This window comes from Miniopterus schreibersii (assembly GCF_964146895.1).
Source record: "Miniopterus schreibersii genome assembly, chromosome: 7".
NCBI lineage: Eukaryota > Metazoa > Chordata > Mammalia > Chiroptera > Miniopteridae > Miniopterus > Miniopterus schreibersii.
The window spans coordinates 14,343,541-14,361,826 of record NC_138108.1 but is presented as its reverse complement, the minus strand read 5'-3'; the positions used below and the strand labels follow the sequence as shown (position 1 = coordinate 14,361,826).

Sequence of the window (18,286 nt, the reverse complement as noted above, 5' to 3'; positions counted from 1 at the left end):
CAAAATAATAATCAGGAGATTTTTCATAAACATTCTAGAAATGTCTTTTCTGGTAACTTGCTAACTAAAGGGTCACAGAAAGACCTCATAAGGACCCACATGTATTCTTGAGTGACCTGCCCATGATACCTGAAAGTTCCAATACAGTGTTTCTCAAAGTTGAACACTCATCAGAATCACCCAGAGGGCTTATTGAAACAGATTTCTGAGTTCCACCCATAAGCTCCTGATTTATTATATCTGGGGTGGGGTAAGGAATTTGCATTTTAAACAGTTCCCCAGGACATATGATGCCACTGGTCCAGGGACTATACTTTGAGAACCATAGTTTCCTACTTTAGCCGTCTTTCTATGAGCTAAGTGAACGCATAGTTTTCAATGAGAGAAACTCTAAATTGATCTAATTTGCATATTAGACTCCACTGAAGCTTTTACTTAGAGAAAGGTCCCAAGGCCATTTCCTTTTTAATCTATAAGGCTAAGGAATTACCTTCAAGTTCCCCATGAAAAATACAAGTATTAATGGAACATGACATCACCATCATTCATTCTCACTTTAGCATCAGAGGTGTAACACCATCAGAGACAGGACGGTTTTGCGGTGGGGGAGGAGCTAGGGTTGGGGCCATAGGCAATGTTTTTGGTTCCTAGGAACCTGTCTGGCACAGGGTAGGCACTTAAAGAACATTTGCTGAATGAATTTTATCTTGGTTCAGGTCCAGCCCTGATGCTGTTTCTGGCTCTAGCATTAGGCAAAAGCCCTCATTCATTAATAATAAATCCCCTGTAATGATTTTTTTAAAGTAATTGTGTCTTTTAGATTTGATATAGGACAAAGAAAAAAATGCTGGTCTCGTAATCTAAGGACCAGTGTGGTGCAAGCTCTACAACTTGGGACAAGTTACGTTTCTTTTTTTCATCTGGAACATATGACTGATAATACCTGCTCCTACTCATGAGGTTCTTGGGAGGAACAAATGAACTAATATGCGTGAAAGCACTTTGTATGCGACAGAGTTTATATGTACGTGGGTCAGTATGGTCTTTCTCCCATAAAGAGCACAAAGGACGGTTACTTTAGTCTTGAAAGAAACATCCAGGTATCCACCACCCCAGGTACGACCACTTACAAGGGGGAAAAAAGTGAGCAGGAAATAGAGGAGAGTTTTCATTTAATTGAACCCACAGGTCTTTACTTTTACCGCAAGTGACTGCAGTTCACACATGGGTCAGGCTGCAAAGTCCTGACTGGCCTCCACAATGAGCAGCTCGCCTTGACAACCCCCCGACAAAATCCCTGCCTGTGTGCCCGAATCGCTGCTGCACAGAGGGGTGCACGGCCTCTTCTCGTCTACAGCTCTGAAAGCCACCCGTTAATACAGAGAAAGAGAAAAAGCCATCCACAAGCACCTGAATAGTATATAAACTGCAATAACTGGGCTGAACAAGTACAGTTCCTTTAAAGTAATATTCAGCCCCAAGCTTTTGTGTATAAGAATGAGCTTGAAAACAGTCCTCCAACCTATTTTTTTATGCGGCCAGTGTGGAGGAGCCATTCAGCGCTATCTGACCGGCAGGTTTCTTGAACATTCAAATTCAATTGTCTAAAAGCATGATCCTTACATTGTTTGTTCATTCTGTGAAACCACTGAGGGTCCATAACCTAGTTTTAGACAGCATAATATTTATCTTAGAGAGTTGATCAATGATGTGTTCCATCATAATTTTCTTTACAGCTGACCATGTACTCACAGATTTTTAATTAAATATGAGCGTTGGAAGGAATTTTAAGGTTGTATTGTTTAACTCCCTCATTTGACTAGAGAAAAGGAAGACCATCAGAGAGTGGGTAACATGAAAATCACGCAGCTGTGCACTCAAGGCTAGAGTCCAAGACTCTGAATTCTGGAGCCAAAGCCCTTGGAAAACTAAGAACTATGATACAGAAAACATGGATGATTTGGTAAGATCGATCCCATCCTGTTGGTAATCATGAGCAGCTCCGGTGGGGCTGTGCCCTATAGTATGGACCCTTTCCTGGAAACAAGCATGTGACAAAGGTTTGGTGAATATCACCCCTTTCACTTGATACATGTGAATGAATGAACAGAAATGAGTTCTCACAAAAGTGGTGGATTATTGACAAGGGCTGAACGTGCACAGACTTACTTGTCTTTCATGTAGCAGGGGTATGGAATTGCTTGGACCTGGACTGCTATTTCCTGGGAGTTCCTTCCAGTCTGCAATTCAATGATTGCTCTTTCAATATTATCCTGTAAGTAAACAAAAGCCCGGCCGTAGATCTGGTTATGAGATGGAGAATTATGCGGCCCTGGGGCCCAAATCTTGGTCCTTATGTTTCTTGTGGTCTGGGAGGTCTTAAGACTCATGCGGATGGTATATTTTACAACAGGAGGAAGAGAGATATCTTCAGAGTCATAGCCTCTGTGTTGGCTTCTGTTAGAAGGAAGCTTAAAAATAACACCTAAAAATAAAATGGCAACAACAGCAGAAAGGTTATTTTATGGTTGACATCATTCATTGTTTGGAAGGTACACATAGGGGACTTCCAAAGATGCAATTGAGTAGCATGTGACAGTAAGTCCAGGCTCTCAATTTACAGAAAGGATGACTAATTAGGGGTAACAATCTGAGAGATTCAACGCAAGTTTGAGGATATAATCACAAACTAAGTGGCCAGATTAAATATATCACGCTAAGCCACTTACTGAAATCGCACACACACACACATACACACACACACACACTTTATAAAATGAATAATCTTGACTCATTATAAGGATTGACTCAACTTTACCCTGTAACTATGAAATTCTTTCCAGTCTTAATCATATCAACAAAATTACACATGCTTTGAAGGCTCCTGGGACAATATGGATGGTGGACTACATACATGCAAGGTTCTTGTTTCTAAGGACATCAGAGTGGACAGTGCCCCACCCTCCTACCCCCAAGTATTTTTCTGAGCTCTGGATAAAAAAGGTGAGGGAAGGATTTGGCCAATTTTAGTACAAAGAGAAAGAAGCTCAAACTCCAGTCAAATAACACTTACTTCCGAAGAGTTCATTGCTTTTATAGAGTCTTGCAGCCTCTCTCTCCATTTCATCTACACTTTCCGCTGCCTGAATACGGTCATATAATACACAGGAGGAAATATTTACTGTCAGGGAAGATAGTGTGTTGAGTTGATCGACGAGGTCAATGCTGTTCTCTAATTTCAGCCTTAGAATATCTGAAGAAACAAAGCAAAACAGACAGACAGAAAGCATGTTATGACGTTGTATTATACTGTTGTTTCTTCTAGCGGTGCTGAGACAAAATAATGATGTGGTAAGTGTACACTAAACTAGACTATAAATAATAGAAAGTTGTAGCCTTTACTCTAATCGTATCTAGTACTCTACTTTCAGGAAAATGTGTCCAGTTATACAAATGTTCATTGAGGAGAACATTCAATTACAAATGCAGTAAACACAAGTTCAAAGAACAAGACAAGCTAATTTAAAAGTGTATTCTGCTACAACTTAATTAACCAATGACTAAATGTGAATAATTTTTTAAAAACCTATCTACACGTCGTTAGAAAGAAAACCATAAACTGGAGATGAAAGTTTCGAACAAACAGTAATGGCTGCTTTGTTCAGGGAATGGGAATGTAATAATTTAAATGAAAAGAAGTCGATGCAGAGTGTGTAGAACAAATAAACTACATCATTCAATAAGTTGTTCTACAGAATCATTTCTTAGGAGACTGAGAATCTATGCCACACACAACTTTCTAATATTGTCTGATTTAAAACCTATGTGGGTTATCTCTATTGATATCTGTATTAATCTAGATAAAATGATCAAGATTTCATGTAATTACTCTGGAAAAAAGAGAATCTAATTGCTCTTCAATTTCATGACTTCTTATGAGGAAATCAACTGAGACCAAGGGCAAATATGAAATTGCAAGTTAATAAATCACTTGGCCAATTAAATTTTCACTAACTTGATCATCATGAATACTGAGAAGGCTGTGAATATCATAAGTTCCTCCTCATAGAACCCAAACGGGTCTCTTGCATTGTCCAATATAAGACTAAATTTCTCACAGAGGGCGACGTCTTAAATGAATTTCTCATTAGAATTTAAAGTGAAATGTTTTGCTTGACACAGATGTTGGTGGGGGAGGGGTAAACTTGTGGTTGAACAGTGGCCTCCAGTGGCCACTGGAAATCAACACAACACCAAGGATTCTTTTAAAATGCGGGTGGACAGAATCAAAGAAGAGCTATGAGGGTCAGCGATCCCCAAATTCAAACTATACAGCGCCTTCGATACAGATACAACATATACAACTATACAAACATCAATTGCTATATTCATTTTAGCCTTGACTAAATTCTGAGAATCCCATCCTATATCTAAAGTTAGAAATGATAAAATTTATATAAGAACTTTGTAGTACATTTTTGATATTTTGGTCCCTTACCCAAATTATACTTTTAGAGAATAAATCCACTAGTATCTTTCTTTAATCAAACTGGGCTGGATATCAAAAAGTATACAATTATATATATATACACAGTACAATACAAATGTAGGCATAATTCCTCCCCATTGGTCTGTAACCTAAGGTTCTCTGTCCCTGCAGCTCCAGGGAGGAGGGGCATTTGCTCTTGCGCTGCCAGGTTCCGATGCCCTCCCTCCCTTCTTCATGCCCGCGGTTGCCTAGCAACAGTGAGCCAGGCAGCCTGGCTTAGATGCCTCGTGGCAGAGAAGATGCATGAGTTCAGATGGTTTCCTCTCATCTTCTTTGGCCTGTTCCTTTTAAATGACCGTGAGAGGATCCAACCTGACTACTGATTTAGGTTTATTTTCTTTTGAGTCTCTGCACTGCCTTTGTTTTGCTCTTGTCAACCCTATAACCTCTCCCAGTTACATTCTGGGTTAGTCAAAGTGATCCTGAGGCCAGTGGAGATAAAGTGTTAAATGTAGGCAGAGATAAGCCATTTCATCTTGGTCCTTAAGGACTTGTTTTTCATTAAGCTGCCAAAAAAATAAAGTGTCGTCTTACTTTTAGCAACCCACCAACCTATCTGTGATTTTAGGAAAAGCTGTACTTGCATGGACTATGTCATCTTATAATTATTGAAACTAACAGAGTCCCTGGGTATCCAAATAATCGTTACTACTTGTAATTGTACAACAATTGGGGAAGATGATGGATATGTGTCCAGGATTTTACATTTCTTAGAAAAACTAGCTGAAAACCAAATACAAGACAAAAGGAAAAGATCTCACATGGGACAATGGTTCTCACATTTCTGACGTGACCAATTAGTAAAAGTTTTGTGAATATGGACTCACCAAGTTCATCTATCTGTTTCAATAGTTCAACGGCATCAAGTCCCACGGAGAATTTTATAAAAACTTGCACAAAAGGATTCCTTAGTGTATTCTAACAAATAATAACAGGGAATCAGTTTTAGTACAAAAAGAAAACATGCGTAGTCATCATCTCTCTAATAACACCCACCGTGAAATGAAGTAACCACCACCGAACATTATCAATGCACCATGTTGTGAAGCCTCAACATAGAAATTCTTGAGAAAGAAAGAGAAGATATGTGAGCAGTAATGACCTGCTTTTCTATAGACTCAAATTGGTCAGCATGCTAACATGGCCAGATATGACCATAATTATCAACATTAGGACATTATATTCAATTTAGCAATCTTTTTTCCCCATAGCTATTATAGCATTTGTTTTTAACATATGGCATACAAAATTGTGATGGTTCATAGTTGAATTTTTGTTGAACTGAAACAAACAAAACTAGTTTTTTAGAAGCTGGGATGTCTACATGGAATTTGATATCACAACTCATTTGTATATTAATTCTACTACTTCCTAGCTGTGAAGCTTTCAGCCAGCGTTCAGCCTTTCCCAGCTTCTGGCTACTTTTCTGTGAAGTAGGGATGAATGACTCATCAAAATAGTCAAATATAAAGTATTATAATATTGTTTTATACTCTAATAAGAGCAACTAAGTGAATATGGAAAAATAAACTGATAATAAAACTTTAAAATACATCCATGGAAAGACTAAAAATTTTAAAATAAAACATAAGTGTTTTAAAATATAAAGGATTATATAGCTAACTTCCAAATTAGGAGATATAACGTCTATCATTATAGAAGTACTACTAGGTAAAATACTCACTGAGGCCTTACTATGTGCTGGGCGCTGCCTAATAGTTTACCTTGATTTTCTCAGTTCCCAGTACCACCTTGCGGTCAGTGCTGTTATTATCCACAGTTAATACAGGACAAAGCTAGGGCCAAGAAAGTGTGTAAATTCCCCTAAGGACACACAATAAGGTCCAAGGGGAAAGCTGAAGGGAGAGATTTCAACTTGATTAAAGAAATGTTTATTTATCTTATGTGTAAATTCATGGCCTAGTTTTTAGGTGAGTTTGGCTTAAGTTGACTGTCCCTTTAGAGGACAGCTCAGTACCACTTACTTAGTCCTTCTTAACAATATCTTCTGTTTTGTTATCATGGAGATAAAAGATTAAGAATAACATGTATTAATAAAGCATACATCTATAATAGAATTAATTCACTAAAGTCATAGTCACTGAGCGGTCTGAGAGTGGTAGGTAGCATGCAGACTGAGGGCTATCACACAGCTATATACCGTGATGACCTGAGTCCTTTAAGATCTAACTATTTACCAGGAAGTAACTTGTGTATCGTGGATTTTTCTGAAACAGAGCATTACTAATAAGCAAAGCACTGTGTTAGTTACAATTCAGAGATGACCCATCGAACCTATGTCCATTACCCCATCACTCCTTTTACAATCATTACTCTCTGTGATATCTAATACTATGTTTAAATGCTTCCACACATGTGCTCCTCATAAGTCTGTGCAGTGGTTATCAATATACCCATTTTAGAGATTCATAAACTTCAGATCAAGTAATTTAAGGCATTGACCTAAGGTTTCAACAATGGCAAAGCCAGACCTTGTGCTAAAAGTGTGAGACTTCAAATTCTGTGCACATTTACAGAAATAAGTTTTTCCTCAATAATTAAGAATAATGATTTATTTGGGTTAAGAAGAGACCAAAAATATTTTCATTAGGTGATCCCTTTATAGACAGGGTAGTAGAATTTCTTCTTAGTAAATGACTACACTTTGGAATTATTATGCATAGATCATGTCATCTGTTAATTTGTCACTTTAGTTAAGAAAACTTTCCTTAATGAAACATTATGTGTAGGTTTCTTATCTGTTCACAGAAAGAAGTTTTAGGAAAAACAAGCAATCTTCCACATATGTCAATAAAGTACTAAGTAGCCTCTGTTATCCTAGATTCACTGAAACAGTCCACTTAAATTAATGTGCTTAGCCTGGCCAGCATGGCCCAGTGATTGAGCATTGACCCATGAACCAGGAGATCACAGTTCGATTCTTGGTCACCAGGTTGTGGGCTTGATCCCCAGTAAGGGTCATGCAGGTGTCAGCCGATCAATGACTCTCTCTCATCATTGATGTTTCTCTCTCTCTCTCCCTCTCCCTTCCTCTCACTGAAATCAATCAAAACATATTTTTTTAAAATAAAAAATAAATGTGCTTGTAATTAGAGTCAAATTTAGTAGTAATTGTGGGGAAGATGTTTGATGAAAATTTTGTTGTATATTAATTAAATATATTAAATATCTGTTTTAGAAATTTATTGTATTATTTGTAATAAAAATCAAGTTGTAATTATAATGATGCTAATTGTTAATAAAAACAAAGACTGAGTAAAGCATGTTTAGGGTATAATTTTTCTGACAAAGCTGTATGATTCAAATCCTTTATTCTATCTTTAACTTCTTGAACATGATTATTTAAAAAAAAAGCATTTAAAAATATATTTTAGGGCTCCATCACTTTTCCAAGGGCCTCTCTGAATTATCTGGCAGACAAGCCATTCTTTCTTGAAGCTCCTGTGTTGTCCTCATTTCTGCCAATTTTCTCTTTTCCAGTTGATAACTGATCTAACTCTGATGCTTGATCTTTAATTATCAATAGCTCTGTGTGTGACAGAAACACTTCCCCATATTATTTGCATCATCTTAAAAACATCCTGCATCTCTCACAAGAACAGCAAATTACACTTTTCAGCCAGTATGCACTGTATTTGAGTTGCATTGTCAAATCTTTAGAGTGTCATATGTTTTAGCCAAAGAACTCTCCAATTTAACATTCTTCTCCAGTGCATTAGTATTTTAGGAAATCTGCTTCTGTTAAAATAGCAAAGCATAATTTAAAGAGAAACAAGTAACCATATTTTAGCTAGATTTTATAGTGTTTTATCTTTGGAAAACAGATTTACATCACTAGCTATGTCTCAAGGTCAACTTGTAAGATGGCTTATCTCTGAATTACAGAAAAGCAGTGATACAAGAGGTGAGGATGATTATGAACATGAGTGACAGATCTGTTATCCTGTCGCAGACCCACTCTCCGAGGAGAAGCAATTTTAATCTGTTGAATATGGGTACTAAGTCCCTGTCTCCATTCCCGTAAAGAAGGTGATTAAAATCTCAAAGAACCGTAAGTTGTAGAAAGTGAGTGACATGACACACCATCTCTTACCTGGAGCATTGGAATCGTCTGGTTTAACAGGTGGAAAGAATTCATGAAAAGTGGTGACTGATCCATCCACTCTTGAGATTTTTCTCTTAATTCTGCCAGCTGCCTCAGAGTTACATTAGACTTAAAGAAAAAAAAAAAAAACAGATCTGTTTTATTAGTATTTTTCCTAGATTTCAAAAAGGTCTCTTGGTTGTTTTGTTACATAATTTTAAGGAACGCTTCTAAAAGGTAAAAAATATATATTGCCAGAAATTCCCACATGGTCCAAATTTTTAAATGGCAGCTTTTATAGGGTCAAGATCACTTATAAAAATTCTGGAAAATTTAGGATTGCTTCATGTCCACAACAGAATTATAGCCAAAATGAAAGCGTGTTTTCTGCAGTTCTCACAAGTTATTCATTTTACAAACGATACACTTAAATTTACTGCTAAAGAAACAGTAAAGTTCAAGAATATAAGAGGATACACTCATATATTGCTGGTGGAAATGGATGTTACAGGCTTTTTGGGAAAGCAATCTGACATTAGTCATTAAAATAAAATACAATGCCCTTTAATCTTTCAATCTTGAACATTCATCTCACTGAAATAGAAATACCATTGCCTAAAGTCATATGCACAGGAGTCTTTTTTGCCACACTATTTACGTTAGCAAAAATCAAAAGTAAACCCTCGAATTAGAATGAATGCCCAACAAAATTAGTTAATTAACTAATTAATTAATTTTAAAATGAATTCCTAACAATTGAGGATTGGCTGAGTAAATTCTATGGTATGAAAATTTTTCAATCTTCAAAAAGAATGAATTAGACTATCCCCATTGGGTTGGAAGAATTTCCACTAGGTATTGTTGTATGAGTGAAATATTATAATGCAACCTAATTTAAAAAATGCAAACAATGACCAAAGAATTCTGCATATGAATGTATAGGTGGTTTAATAATTTATAAAGGATGAAAGAGATGTGCATAAATCATAGAAAGGCACATTCTTGAATGCTAACATTCATTAGTTTACGTGGAAGGAAGAGCAGAATAAGGGGGAATGAAAAGAGGAAGTGAGAGCCAAGCAAAAGGGAAAGAAAATAAGACAATAAGCATGCAATGACTGCATTTATGCAAAATTAAGTAGAAATGTGTAGTCAGTACCGCTAATAAGGTATTAAAACACAATACAATAAAAACAAAGAACATTCTAGAAATCAGTGACTTCCTCATGTCCATTTTTATAGACCTAAAAACAATGTTACATTCACATAAACTATAATTTAATAACAAGTAATGGTAAAATATTTTTTTAACTTTTATTCTATCAGTTTTAAAGTATTATTTATAATTCAAATCATTAAAGCCAATTTTGAAAGTGAGAGGGAAATGCCATTATGATGAAATTAGACAGAGAAGTATAGTCCATTAATAATATTGCCTTTCTCAACATTCTATCTTTTATATAAGATGTTAAATTGTACAACCAAATATGAAGTCAAGAATCTATAATTTAGGGATTGTTTTTGTTTAAGTTAGTTATATAATGGTTCAATATTATTTTTTCTAGTGCCATTCTTTTCACATATTTTGAAAGTTGGAGTTGTAGAAAAAAATTCTGCTCTGGGAGATAAATTGAAAAATCAAAGGCCTTGCTTTAACTAACCTCATTCTGAAGCATCAACATGGTTCATTCTCTTCAATGAGCTACCACACAATCTACACTGTTTACACATATTCAGACCAGAAGTAGAGACTTATTAACGTTTCAGAAGGCCAAAGGTAATAGTAGGTAAGATATAAAGAAAGCTGAGTCAGCTAGAGTAAGTTTGGAAGTCGGCTTCTTTAAAGATCATTTTAATATGCAAGATAGAAGCTTGATTTCTAATGGCCAAACCTTTTCCATTATTGCCTTTGTGACTGGAGTGTACGGTGCATACAAAATCTTCCCCAACAGCATAGGTTTCAAGAAAGCCCAGATCACAGGTCCAGCAGGCATGTTGATGATGTCTTTATAAAGGGAGAAGCAAAATGGTGCTGGGAAGAAGGGGACATAAAACATTTTAGTATGTGTTCTGCAAATCTATTTCCTGAAGGTAAATTGACACAGATTATTGTTATCACACCCAAAAATATATGCCTTAGCACTATTAACAGATGTGAGGCATCTGACATCAAAGTTAGAAAGCATAGTAACAAATCTTTTTTACGTGTAAAAGTCTAATCCAATAAACAAGCCCATAAGAAGTGATGGCATTTTGCCAAGAGGAGTTAGCAAGGTTGAAAATCACATTTCAAAACTGCTTCCAGCAGATTCACCTCACCAGCACTTAATTAAAAATACATATATATGTTACTTCGAAATGTACCAGACACATAAGAGCTGTCTAACAAATGTTTGTTGAATGAATAAAAAGATGAATAAATGTGTCCAACCCATTGCTATACTAAACATCTATATATTATTTGGAAGAGCTCTGCTGGTCGTGTTTTGCTTCTCAAAATTGATAGATCAAGTAAACGACTTTGATGTGCCATTAAATGTTCATAGTTCTGCTGCATTCATGGAACTCCTCTACGCTGATGCAAATCTCTAATTTTAGAATGTTACATTAATGTAATATTTTAGAATGTTAAGAAAAAATATGAGCTGAGCAGATTTAAGGTATGTTTTTATGTTATCTATTGGCAAGGAAGGTGTAATTATGACTGACAAATTCTTAGTGCTGTGGTTAAGTGGCTAGACTTTGCCTGGGCTCAAATCACAATTCTGATACTTCCAAGTTGGGTGACTGTGGCCAGATTCCTTAGTCTTCCTGTGCCTCCTGTCCCCCTACTAAGATGGGGATATAGTCACGCACACCTTATAGGGCTGTTGTGAAGATCGAATGAGTTAACATACATAACATGCTTAATATGCGGTAAGTGATGTGTAAGTGTTTTCTATTTTTATACTTGGAGAAGATTAATCCTTTATTATAAAAGGCTAAGATATAGTAGGCAATGCTGTTAGGTGCCTTTGCCATGCTGATTTTGAAGTATACTCACTGGTCTGTGTGGGAATTCCATATTTTTCAGCAATTTCCTCTTTACTTAATTTATAAGTCAAAAAATCTTTGGTGCGGTTGCCTTTTTGCCTCTGGGAGGAGGGCAGCAAGGCGATCAGGTACTCGGTGGTAATTCCTTGGGAGCACAATGCTTGGGAGATGGTACTAAAGGATCCTGGGCTTGTGCTTATCCGGTTGCTTCTGTACATTGCCTGCGAGAGCAAAACCCACAATTTATGAACATTATATGAGCTACAAATGTTACTGAAAATGACACAGAGAGAAAACCTGATCATACGTAGAGTATTCTTATAGTTTCCACAATTCCTTTAAAACGTGTATCCCAAGTGGAAATGCAGAATGTTAAACTTCACCGATTTAAGTGGCAAAAAATTTTGCCAGAGTAGAAGAGCTTTCCTGCAGGAGATTTTTTTGCAATGTACTTTATTTGTAACAATGTGTTATAACTAATCTCAAATCAAAGTTAATATGACAAAAGGGATCTTCCAGTGAGAACCTCACTGGGTGGCTTTCCTACCTGCGTTAAGGGGACACTTCTGGGCAGGTGCATTTTTTTCAGGGAGCTCATTTTGCTGAGCAGCGGCCGCGTGCCAGAAGCCAGCTGACTGAGAATGCCTTTCAGCTTTATGAAGAGCTCCATCATCTTTTCCACTGGCTTTTGATCTTCCCTGGGGAAAAACACCTAACAGAAACAGGATCAAAATAAATGATCTATGTGGAGAAACCGGCACCTTCACACACTGTTGGCGAGAATATCAAAATTGGAAAACAATTTTGGAAGTTTATTAAATGGTTAAACATAAATATATCACACAACCCAGAAACTCCATTCCTAGGTATTTACCAGAGAGAAATGAAAACATATGTCCACATAAAGCTTTGAATGTCCATAGCAAAGTTGCTTGTCATAGCTAACAAGTGGAAACAATCCAAGTGAATGGATAAAATAGATCTCCTTAAACTGGAATACTATTTGGCAATTTTAAAAAAAAATGAGATACTGACATATGTTGCAATATGCATGAAATTCAAAAACATTATACTAAATTTAAAAAGCCAGACACAAAGGCCACATATTATATGATTCAATTTATATAAAAGGTCTAAAAATGGCAAATCTATAAAGACAGAAAATAGAGTAGAGGTTGCTGGGCTAGAGGTCAGAATGGGAAGTAACTGCAGGTGGACACAGGTTTCTTTTTGGATTGATGGAAATGTTTTAAAATTAGATTGTGATAATAAGCACACAATTTTCACATTTACTAAAAAATCAGTGAATTTTATACTTGAGTGAATTTTAGGACATAATAATAATACCTCAATAAAGTTACCAAAAATAAATGATGTTGACAGTCAGAAAGGTAAATATCAGTTACACAATTCTTCATGTATACTATTGCCCCAAAATCATATAATGTGCTCCTCAAAAGCAGAGAAACTCTGTCCAAAACCTCACTTGATTTATCAGGCTTAATCATAATCCCATAATGCGTTTCTGCTGCAGAAAAAAAAAACAACCTGAAAATATTTTAAAATTTTCAAGTCATTTAATCCTCTCATTCATTTATTTATTCAGTGAACATTAATTGAATGTCTGCTATGTTTCCAGCACTGGGCAAGGTGATGGGTATACAGTGGTGCACAAATTGGCATCCTTCCTCCACTAAGAGAGCTTTGGTCTAAGAGGAGGAACAGATATCAAATAAGTCAACATACAAAAGGCTGGGAATATGAGGAGGTAGAGAGAGTTTAGCTAAGAAATCGAAGGCGGCCTTTCCAAGATTAAACTCCAAAGAAGAGAACAGACTATAGAAGCAATAAGGAGAGGAAGGGTATAGACCGAGGGGTAAACGTGGGAGGTCCATCAGGAGGGAAAGCTCTTGGCACGTCCAAAGAAGAAATAACCACCATTATGAGCACAAGGTTTAGTTGGAACAATATCATGAAGACATAGCTGCCTCCATAGCACAGCTACTAACTGCCATCAGATTTTTCTAAATTAGAATCAAAAGTCTAGGCACTCCTACATTGGTTTAAAATAAATTGACTAATGATGAGAAATTTTCCATTATTTTTGTTTGCAATACCTAAAAGGATTAGGTATGGTCTTCAGCTTGTCAAATGCACATGTTTAATTACTAGACTCAACAAGAAATGTTTGGTTTGATATCTTCTCTACAGACGCTTTATAAAATAAGGGTTAAAAATTTAGATGGACAAAATTAATAATATCACTTCATATGCTTATTCACTGTAAAAAATTATCATAGCATTCGTACTTTACACATTAACATAGTATATACTAAATTTAATTCCTGGTCTTGGATACACAAACTGAGAGTTAATGAGGTAATAATATTCATTCTCTCATCTATAAATGTGCAAATTTGCCACATATGATCTCTAAGGTCCCATTTCACTCTAAAATAAAGCTATAATTTCACAAGCAATATAAATGGAGTTCATTCCTTACAGTATCAGAAAGCATACATGTGTAATCAAATATTTTTATGCTAAAGTATGAATATAACATTTCCTCAACAGCCACTTGCCTTGTATGTGAAGTTGTAAATGTCTAAGTAATGCAGAAGAGTAAGTCCGATGAGGTAAGACTGACGGGATCTCTCTGGAAGGGGAAGGCTGCAGAGTTCCTTCATCGCCTCTTCCAGTTTGGGATTGGTCCTATTAGCATCACAAGAATGCAACCAGAACACACGAGAAATAATCTGCAAGTTAGAGGAAGAAAAATAGTTTAGCTGTGAATCCTCTGAGAGCCACCTGTCCATTTTGAGAAGTTTTTCCTATACTCTTAGGCTTCGTTAAAAAATATGACATCATCCTCAAAATCAAATACTTCTTTAAAGTACTGATTACTTTCAATAAAACTACAGCAAGCCCACAGTTCACGGGAAAGATTCAGGAATGAGATGCAAAAGGGACAGAGAGGGGTCTATGGTGATTTCTTGCTTGAACACCTGGGTGAATCATGGCACCAACGAAAATAACTGTTTTGGAGTAAGTTTGGGAAAAATACTAGTTTAAGACTCATGCTGCCTTTAAAACTTAACCTTAGCTTATCCAAATTGCCTTTTAATCTATAATCGTTCAAAGTTACAATCTTGTACAATGAACTCTTGGGTTCAGAGATGAAAGGCAATGAAAAAAGCCCAGAATCTCACAATGACATGAATCAACATGGACAGTAACATTGGTGTGAAAGTGAGGTATGAATGTGAGAACTAAGACGTCAACTCTATTGTCACCAAGATGAAATAAAGAGAAAAGCTCATGAAATTCCAGGTTATAGAAACTTTTCCTCTTTCCTTTTGAAAGTAATAACAATTATGCTCTTCATGTACATGCTTTAGTTTATTAAAATGAAGCTGGTCTTTAGAAGCCAAAAACATGATTGACGAAATTAGATCTTAGGATCAAATGAGCAAAAGGTGAGATCAAAGGGAAAAGGTGAATGAATATTATTTGCTGAACAGGAGGGAAAAAGTGAAGGCCAAGCAGTTTTAATTTTTGTATTGGGGAACAAATTAACATGACACAAGTAAACAAATGTTTTCCAAAGGCGGCCTTAAAGGCTTTTTAAAAAACATGAGCCAATATTGGAGAACGGCTGGGCTGGGCTTAGAAATGACACACTATGTTACACGTAAGATTTGAATAGATGAGGCCTTAAGTTCTGCAGCTCTTTTAGAAAATCTCTATGAACACTTCTAGACAATGGACTTGAAAAAAGAATAAAAGATGAGAGGTTTCAAGTGGAAACCCCTATTCTCAGGCTATTAGGAAAGGACATTATTCACTGTCACACCAACAAAATCTTTACTGCACCCACAAACATACACAAACTTCCTTTGACCATGTCTACATTATATCCCGTGTCTTGTCTTGGGATTTTTAAAAAGTAAAAATTTTCATTTTATTTTCATTTTAGTTTAAACAAATTATAAAATCTCTCTGTTTTTGTCCCCTAAGTAGATTACTGAAACTTTACTTTGATATCATGATAATAGAAATTTATGATGCAAATTTACCTCCCATAATGTGATTGTGATAGGGCATATAAAGAACTGATGGCACCGTTATTTAAGAAAATCATTGGGGGGGGAGGGGCCAAAGAAAAGGAGAGGAACAAGGAGGCAAGAGGAAGGAAGGGAAAACCAGAGGGAAAGGAACAGAGAGTGATAATATTCTTGCTTCAGGATGTTTCTTTTATCTTCACTTAAGACTTGGGCGTCCAATTTTATCACTTGCATGGAAAATTCACCAGATTTGCATTCAACTACTCAGTATTTTATGGATAAGTGTTCAACATATATTAAATACTACTTAGACTTTTAACGACTGGATGTAAGTACAGACACATCCCACCCCACCTCGGCTCTGTTATCAGGGATGGGGGTGGCCAGCAAATTGTCGATACTCCTATTGGACATTCCTGTCATTCTCCTCAGCTCTTCTTTCAGCTCTTCAACATTTTTAAACATTTCGATTAACTGCCCTGCAAAGGAAAAAAAAGAAAAAACTCATATGTTGATTGCAATGTAATTCTTTTCAGTCGTACTAACACAGAAAAACCTTTTAGACTAAAACATATATTCAACATATATGCCTTGTGTCAGGAAGAGATTTCTCAAAGTTTTGGCAAGCTTTGCATCTTTGGGATGTATTTCTACCTGATTTAGACTTGCTCCTATTATGAGATCCTTAACCTAAGGGAACAGATTGCTCTGCATTCCGTAGATGTCTACAACTCAAGGTTCAATCCAAGAAAATGTGGTTTCCTCAGAGACTCTGATTACATAATGCACTAAATATATATCTCTCCATTTGATTTAAAACATCAGACAAGTTCAAAATACTTTTTAACCTCAGATCATATGATATTGTCAACTTAGGGCAAGGTTTGTTACATCCACAACACAAGGCCTCAGGGCGCAGGGCGTTTTCCCTTAACTTTGCCCAGCATGCTACAGTTTATGAAGGGTTTTCACAATCATTACCTCACTTTTAAATAGAATGTGTTTAACTTCAAACCTTTTTAGGACAGCGATTATAATTATTTCATATCTGGGTCATTTAATGCATAATATTTTGACTTTACTTTGGCAGGTGGTGATCTCCCTTCTGCAAATCCCTTTCAACTTCTCTATGAAGCACCCCTCATACAAATACACTGTCTTTATTTTTGGATGTAGTGCCCTTCCAATGCTGTGGCTGCCTGTTGTCCAGAATTCTGAATGCCTTTCTTTTCAGTATTGAGGTATTATGCAAAGGAGAAACGTATTGCATGATGCCCCGTGCTCAGAATACTAACAGGAGGTTCTGAATTGAGATTTCTGTAGAGAGCAGTGCATCTATTTTATTTTTTAAATCATATTATTCTCACGGAAGTAAATAAATTTCATCCTAGCTTTCTCAACAGACTATCTAATGCACTTTAATACATCAGAGAAACAAAAGGTAAATAAATGGTCTAACTAGTTAAATGTTTGAAGGCCTTTCCACTGTGAAATCACATTTCCCTGTTTCGTTCTCTGCTAGATTTCTGTGTTTTTCCTTTAGATGAGTTACCATATTTGAAAGCTTCAGGTTTCTGATGGGAAAGAGCAGTTACAAAGCAGGTTTTGTGGGGAACTTCAAAAAAACCTCTCTTAAACTACAGGGTGAGGATCACATGCATTGTAATAAGACAGCATTTGAAACGTGGGTGGGGACACACCTGGGGTTTCAGAAGCGTCTGCACTGTTGTTGACATGCAGGGTGGCTTCTATGGCCGGTATTAATCGGGTGATGTTTTCCAAGTAATTCATCTGCAACACCTGTTCTAGAAACCTGGAGCAGAAGAGAACCGAAGAAGAAATTGGACTGGGCATTTCAACAATTTGAGAAGGGATTTCACCAAGGCAGAAGACAATGGCAAAACTTACTGATCCATATTTAGATTAATTTTGATTGGGTCCCCGGTTAGCAAATCCTTCAGATTTTTAGAGAGGATGTCGTTGCGGTACAGTAAGCTCGTGGCTATTTCGGTGCCGAGCTCCGCGGCCTCGAGGAGCTGCACGTGAAACGCGCTCTCTTCGCACAGGTTTCTGAAGTTCACGTTAGAGAGTTGGCACATTTTTTCCACAGAACTGAAAGTTTCAGGCTCACAAAGAAGTTCGGTCAAGTTTCGAAGCTGAGACACCTTTCCAGAAGGGGGAAGGAGTGACAAATAGATCAGTTATGTTATTCTAAACACTTCGTAGTTGAAAGCAAGCAACCAAAATGGATTTACTTCAAAAAAATGTTACATGTGTTTATTTAGTTGGCATTTAGCAACAGGTTTTCCACAAAGCACTATTTTCTATCATGTAGTTTATTGTTCTTTTAAGAATTTTATAAAATTGGAACCTATTAGACCTATCTTTCCCAACTGTATTCATATCTTGTAGAATCACAGTTTAAAAAGATGTTTCGCTTTATACATTTAAATCACAAATACTTAAACAAATTTTATATTTTAGTTTATATTTTAAATCATGGGTAAGGGAAGATAGCTAAGCAATTTTGGTTGG

The 18,286-nt window shown here is 36.4% G+C and overlaps 1 protein-coding gene across 2 annotated transcripts in view; it reads right to left on the bottom strand.

The window, feature by feature from the left end:
• Nucleotides 1-18,286, bottom strand: part of ABCA12 (ATP binding cassette subfamily A member 12) — a 157,086-nt gene that overhangs the window by 52,003 nt on the left and 86,797 nt on the right. For both annotated transcript variants that reach the window (XM_081142825.1, XM_081142826.1), the window contains exons 12-22: nt 17,660-17,916; nt 17,452-17,564; nt 16,106-16,230; nt 14,270-14,443; nt 12,235-12,399; nt 11,698-11,908; nt 10,547-10,686; nt 8,664-8,783; nt 5,377-5,467; nt 3,074-3,253; nt 2,170-2,485 (exon numbers count right to left, since the gene is read on the bottom strand). In XM_081142825.1, the coding sequence (XP_080998951.1) occupies nt 2,170-2,485; nt 3,074-3,253; nt 5,377-5,467; nt 8,664-8,783; nt 10,547-10,686; nt 11,698-11,908; nt 12,235-12,399; nt 14,270-14,443; nt 16,106-16,230; nt 17,452-17,564; nt 17,660-17,916 (1,892 nt within the window). The remainder of the gene's footprint in view (nt 1-2,169; nt 2,486-3,073; nt 3,254-5,376; nt 5,468-8,663; nt 8,784-10,546; nt 10,687-11,697; nt 11,909-12,234; nt 12,400-14,269; nt 14,444-16,105; nt 16,231-17,451; nt 17,565-17,659; nt 17,917-18,286) is intronic.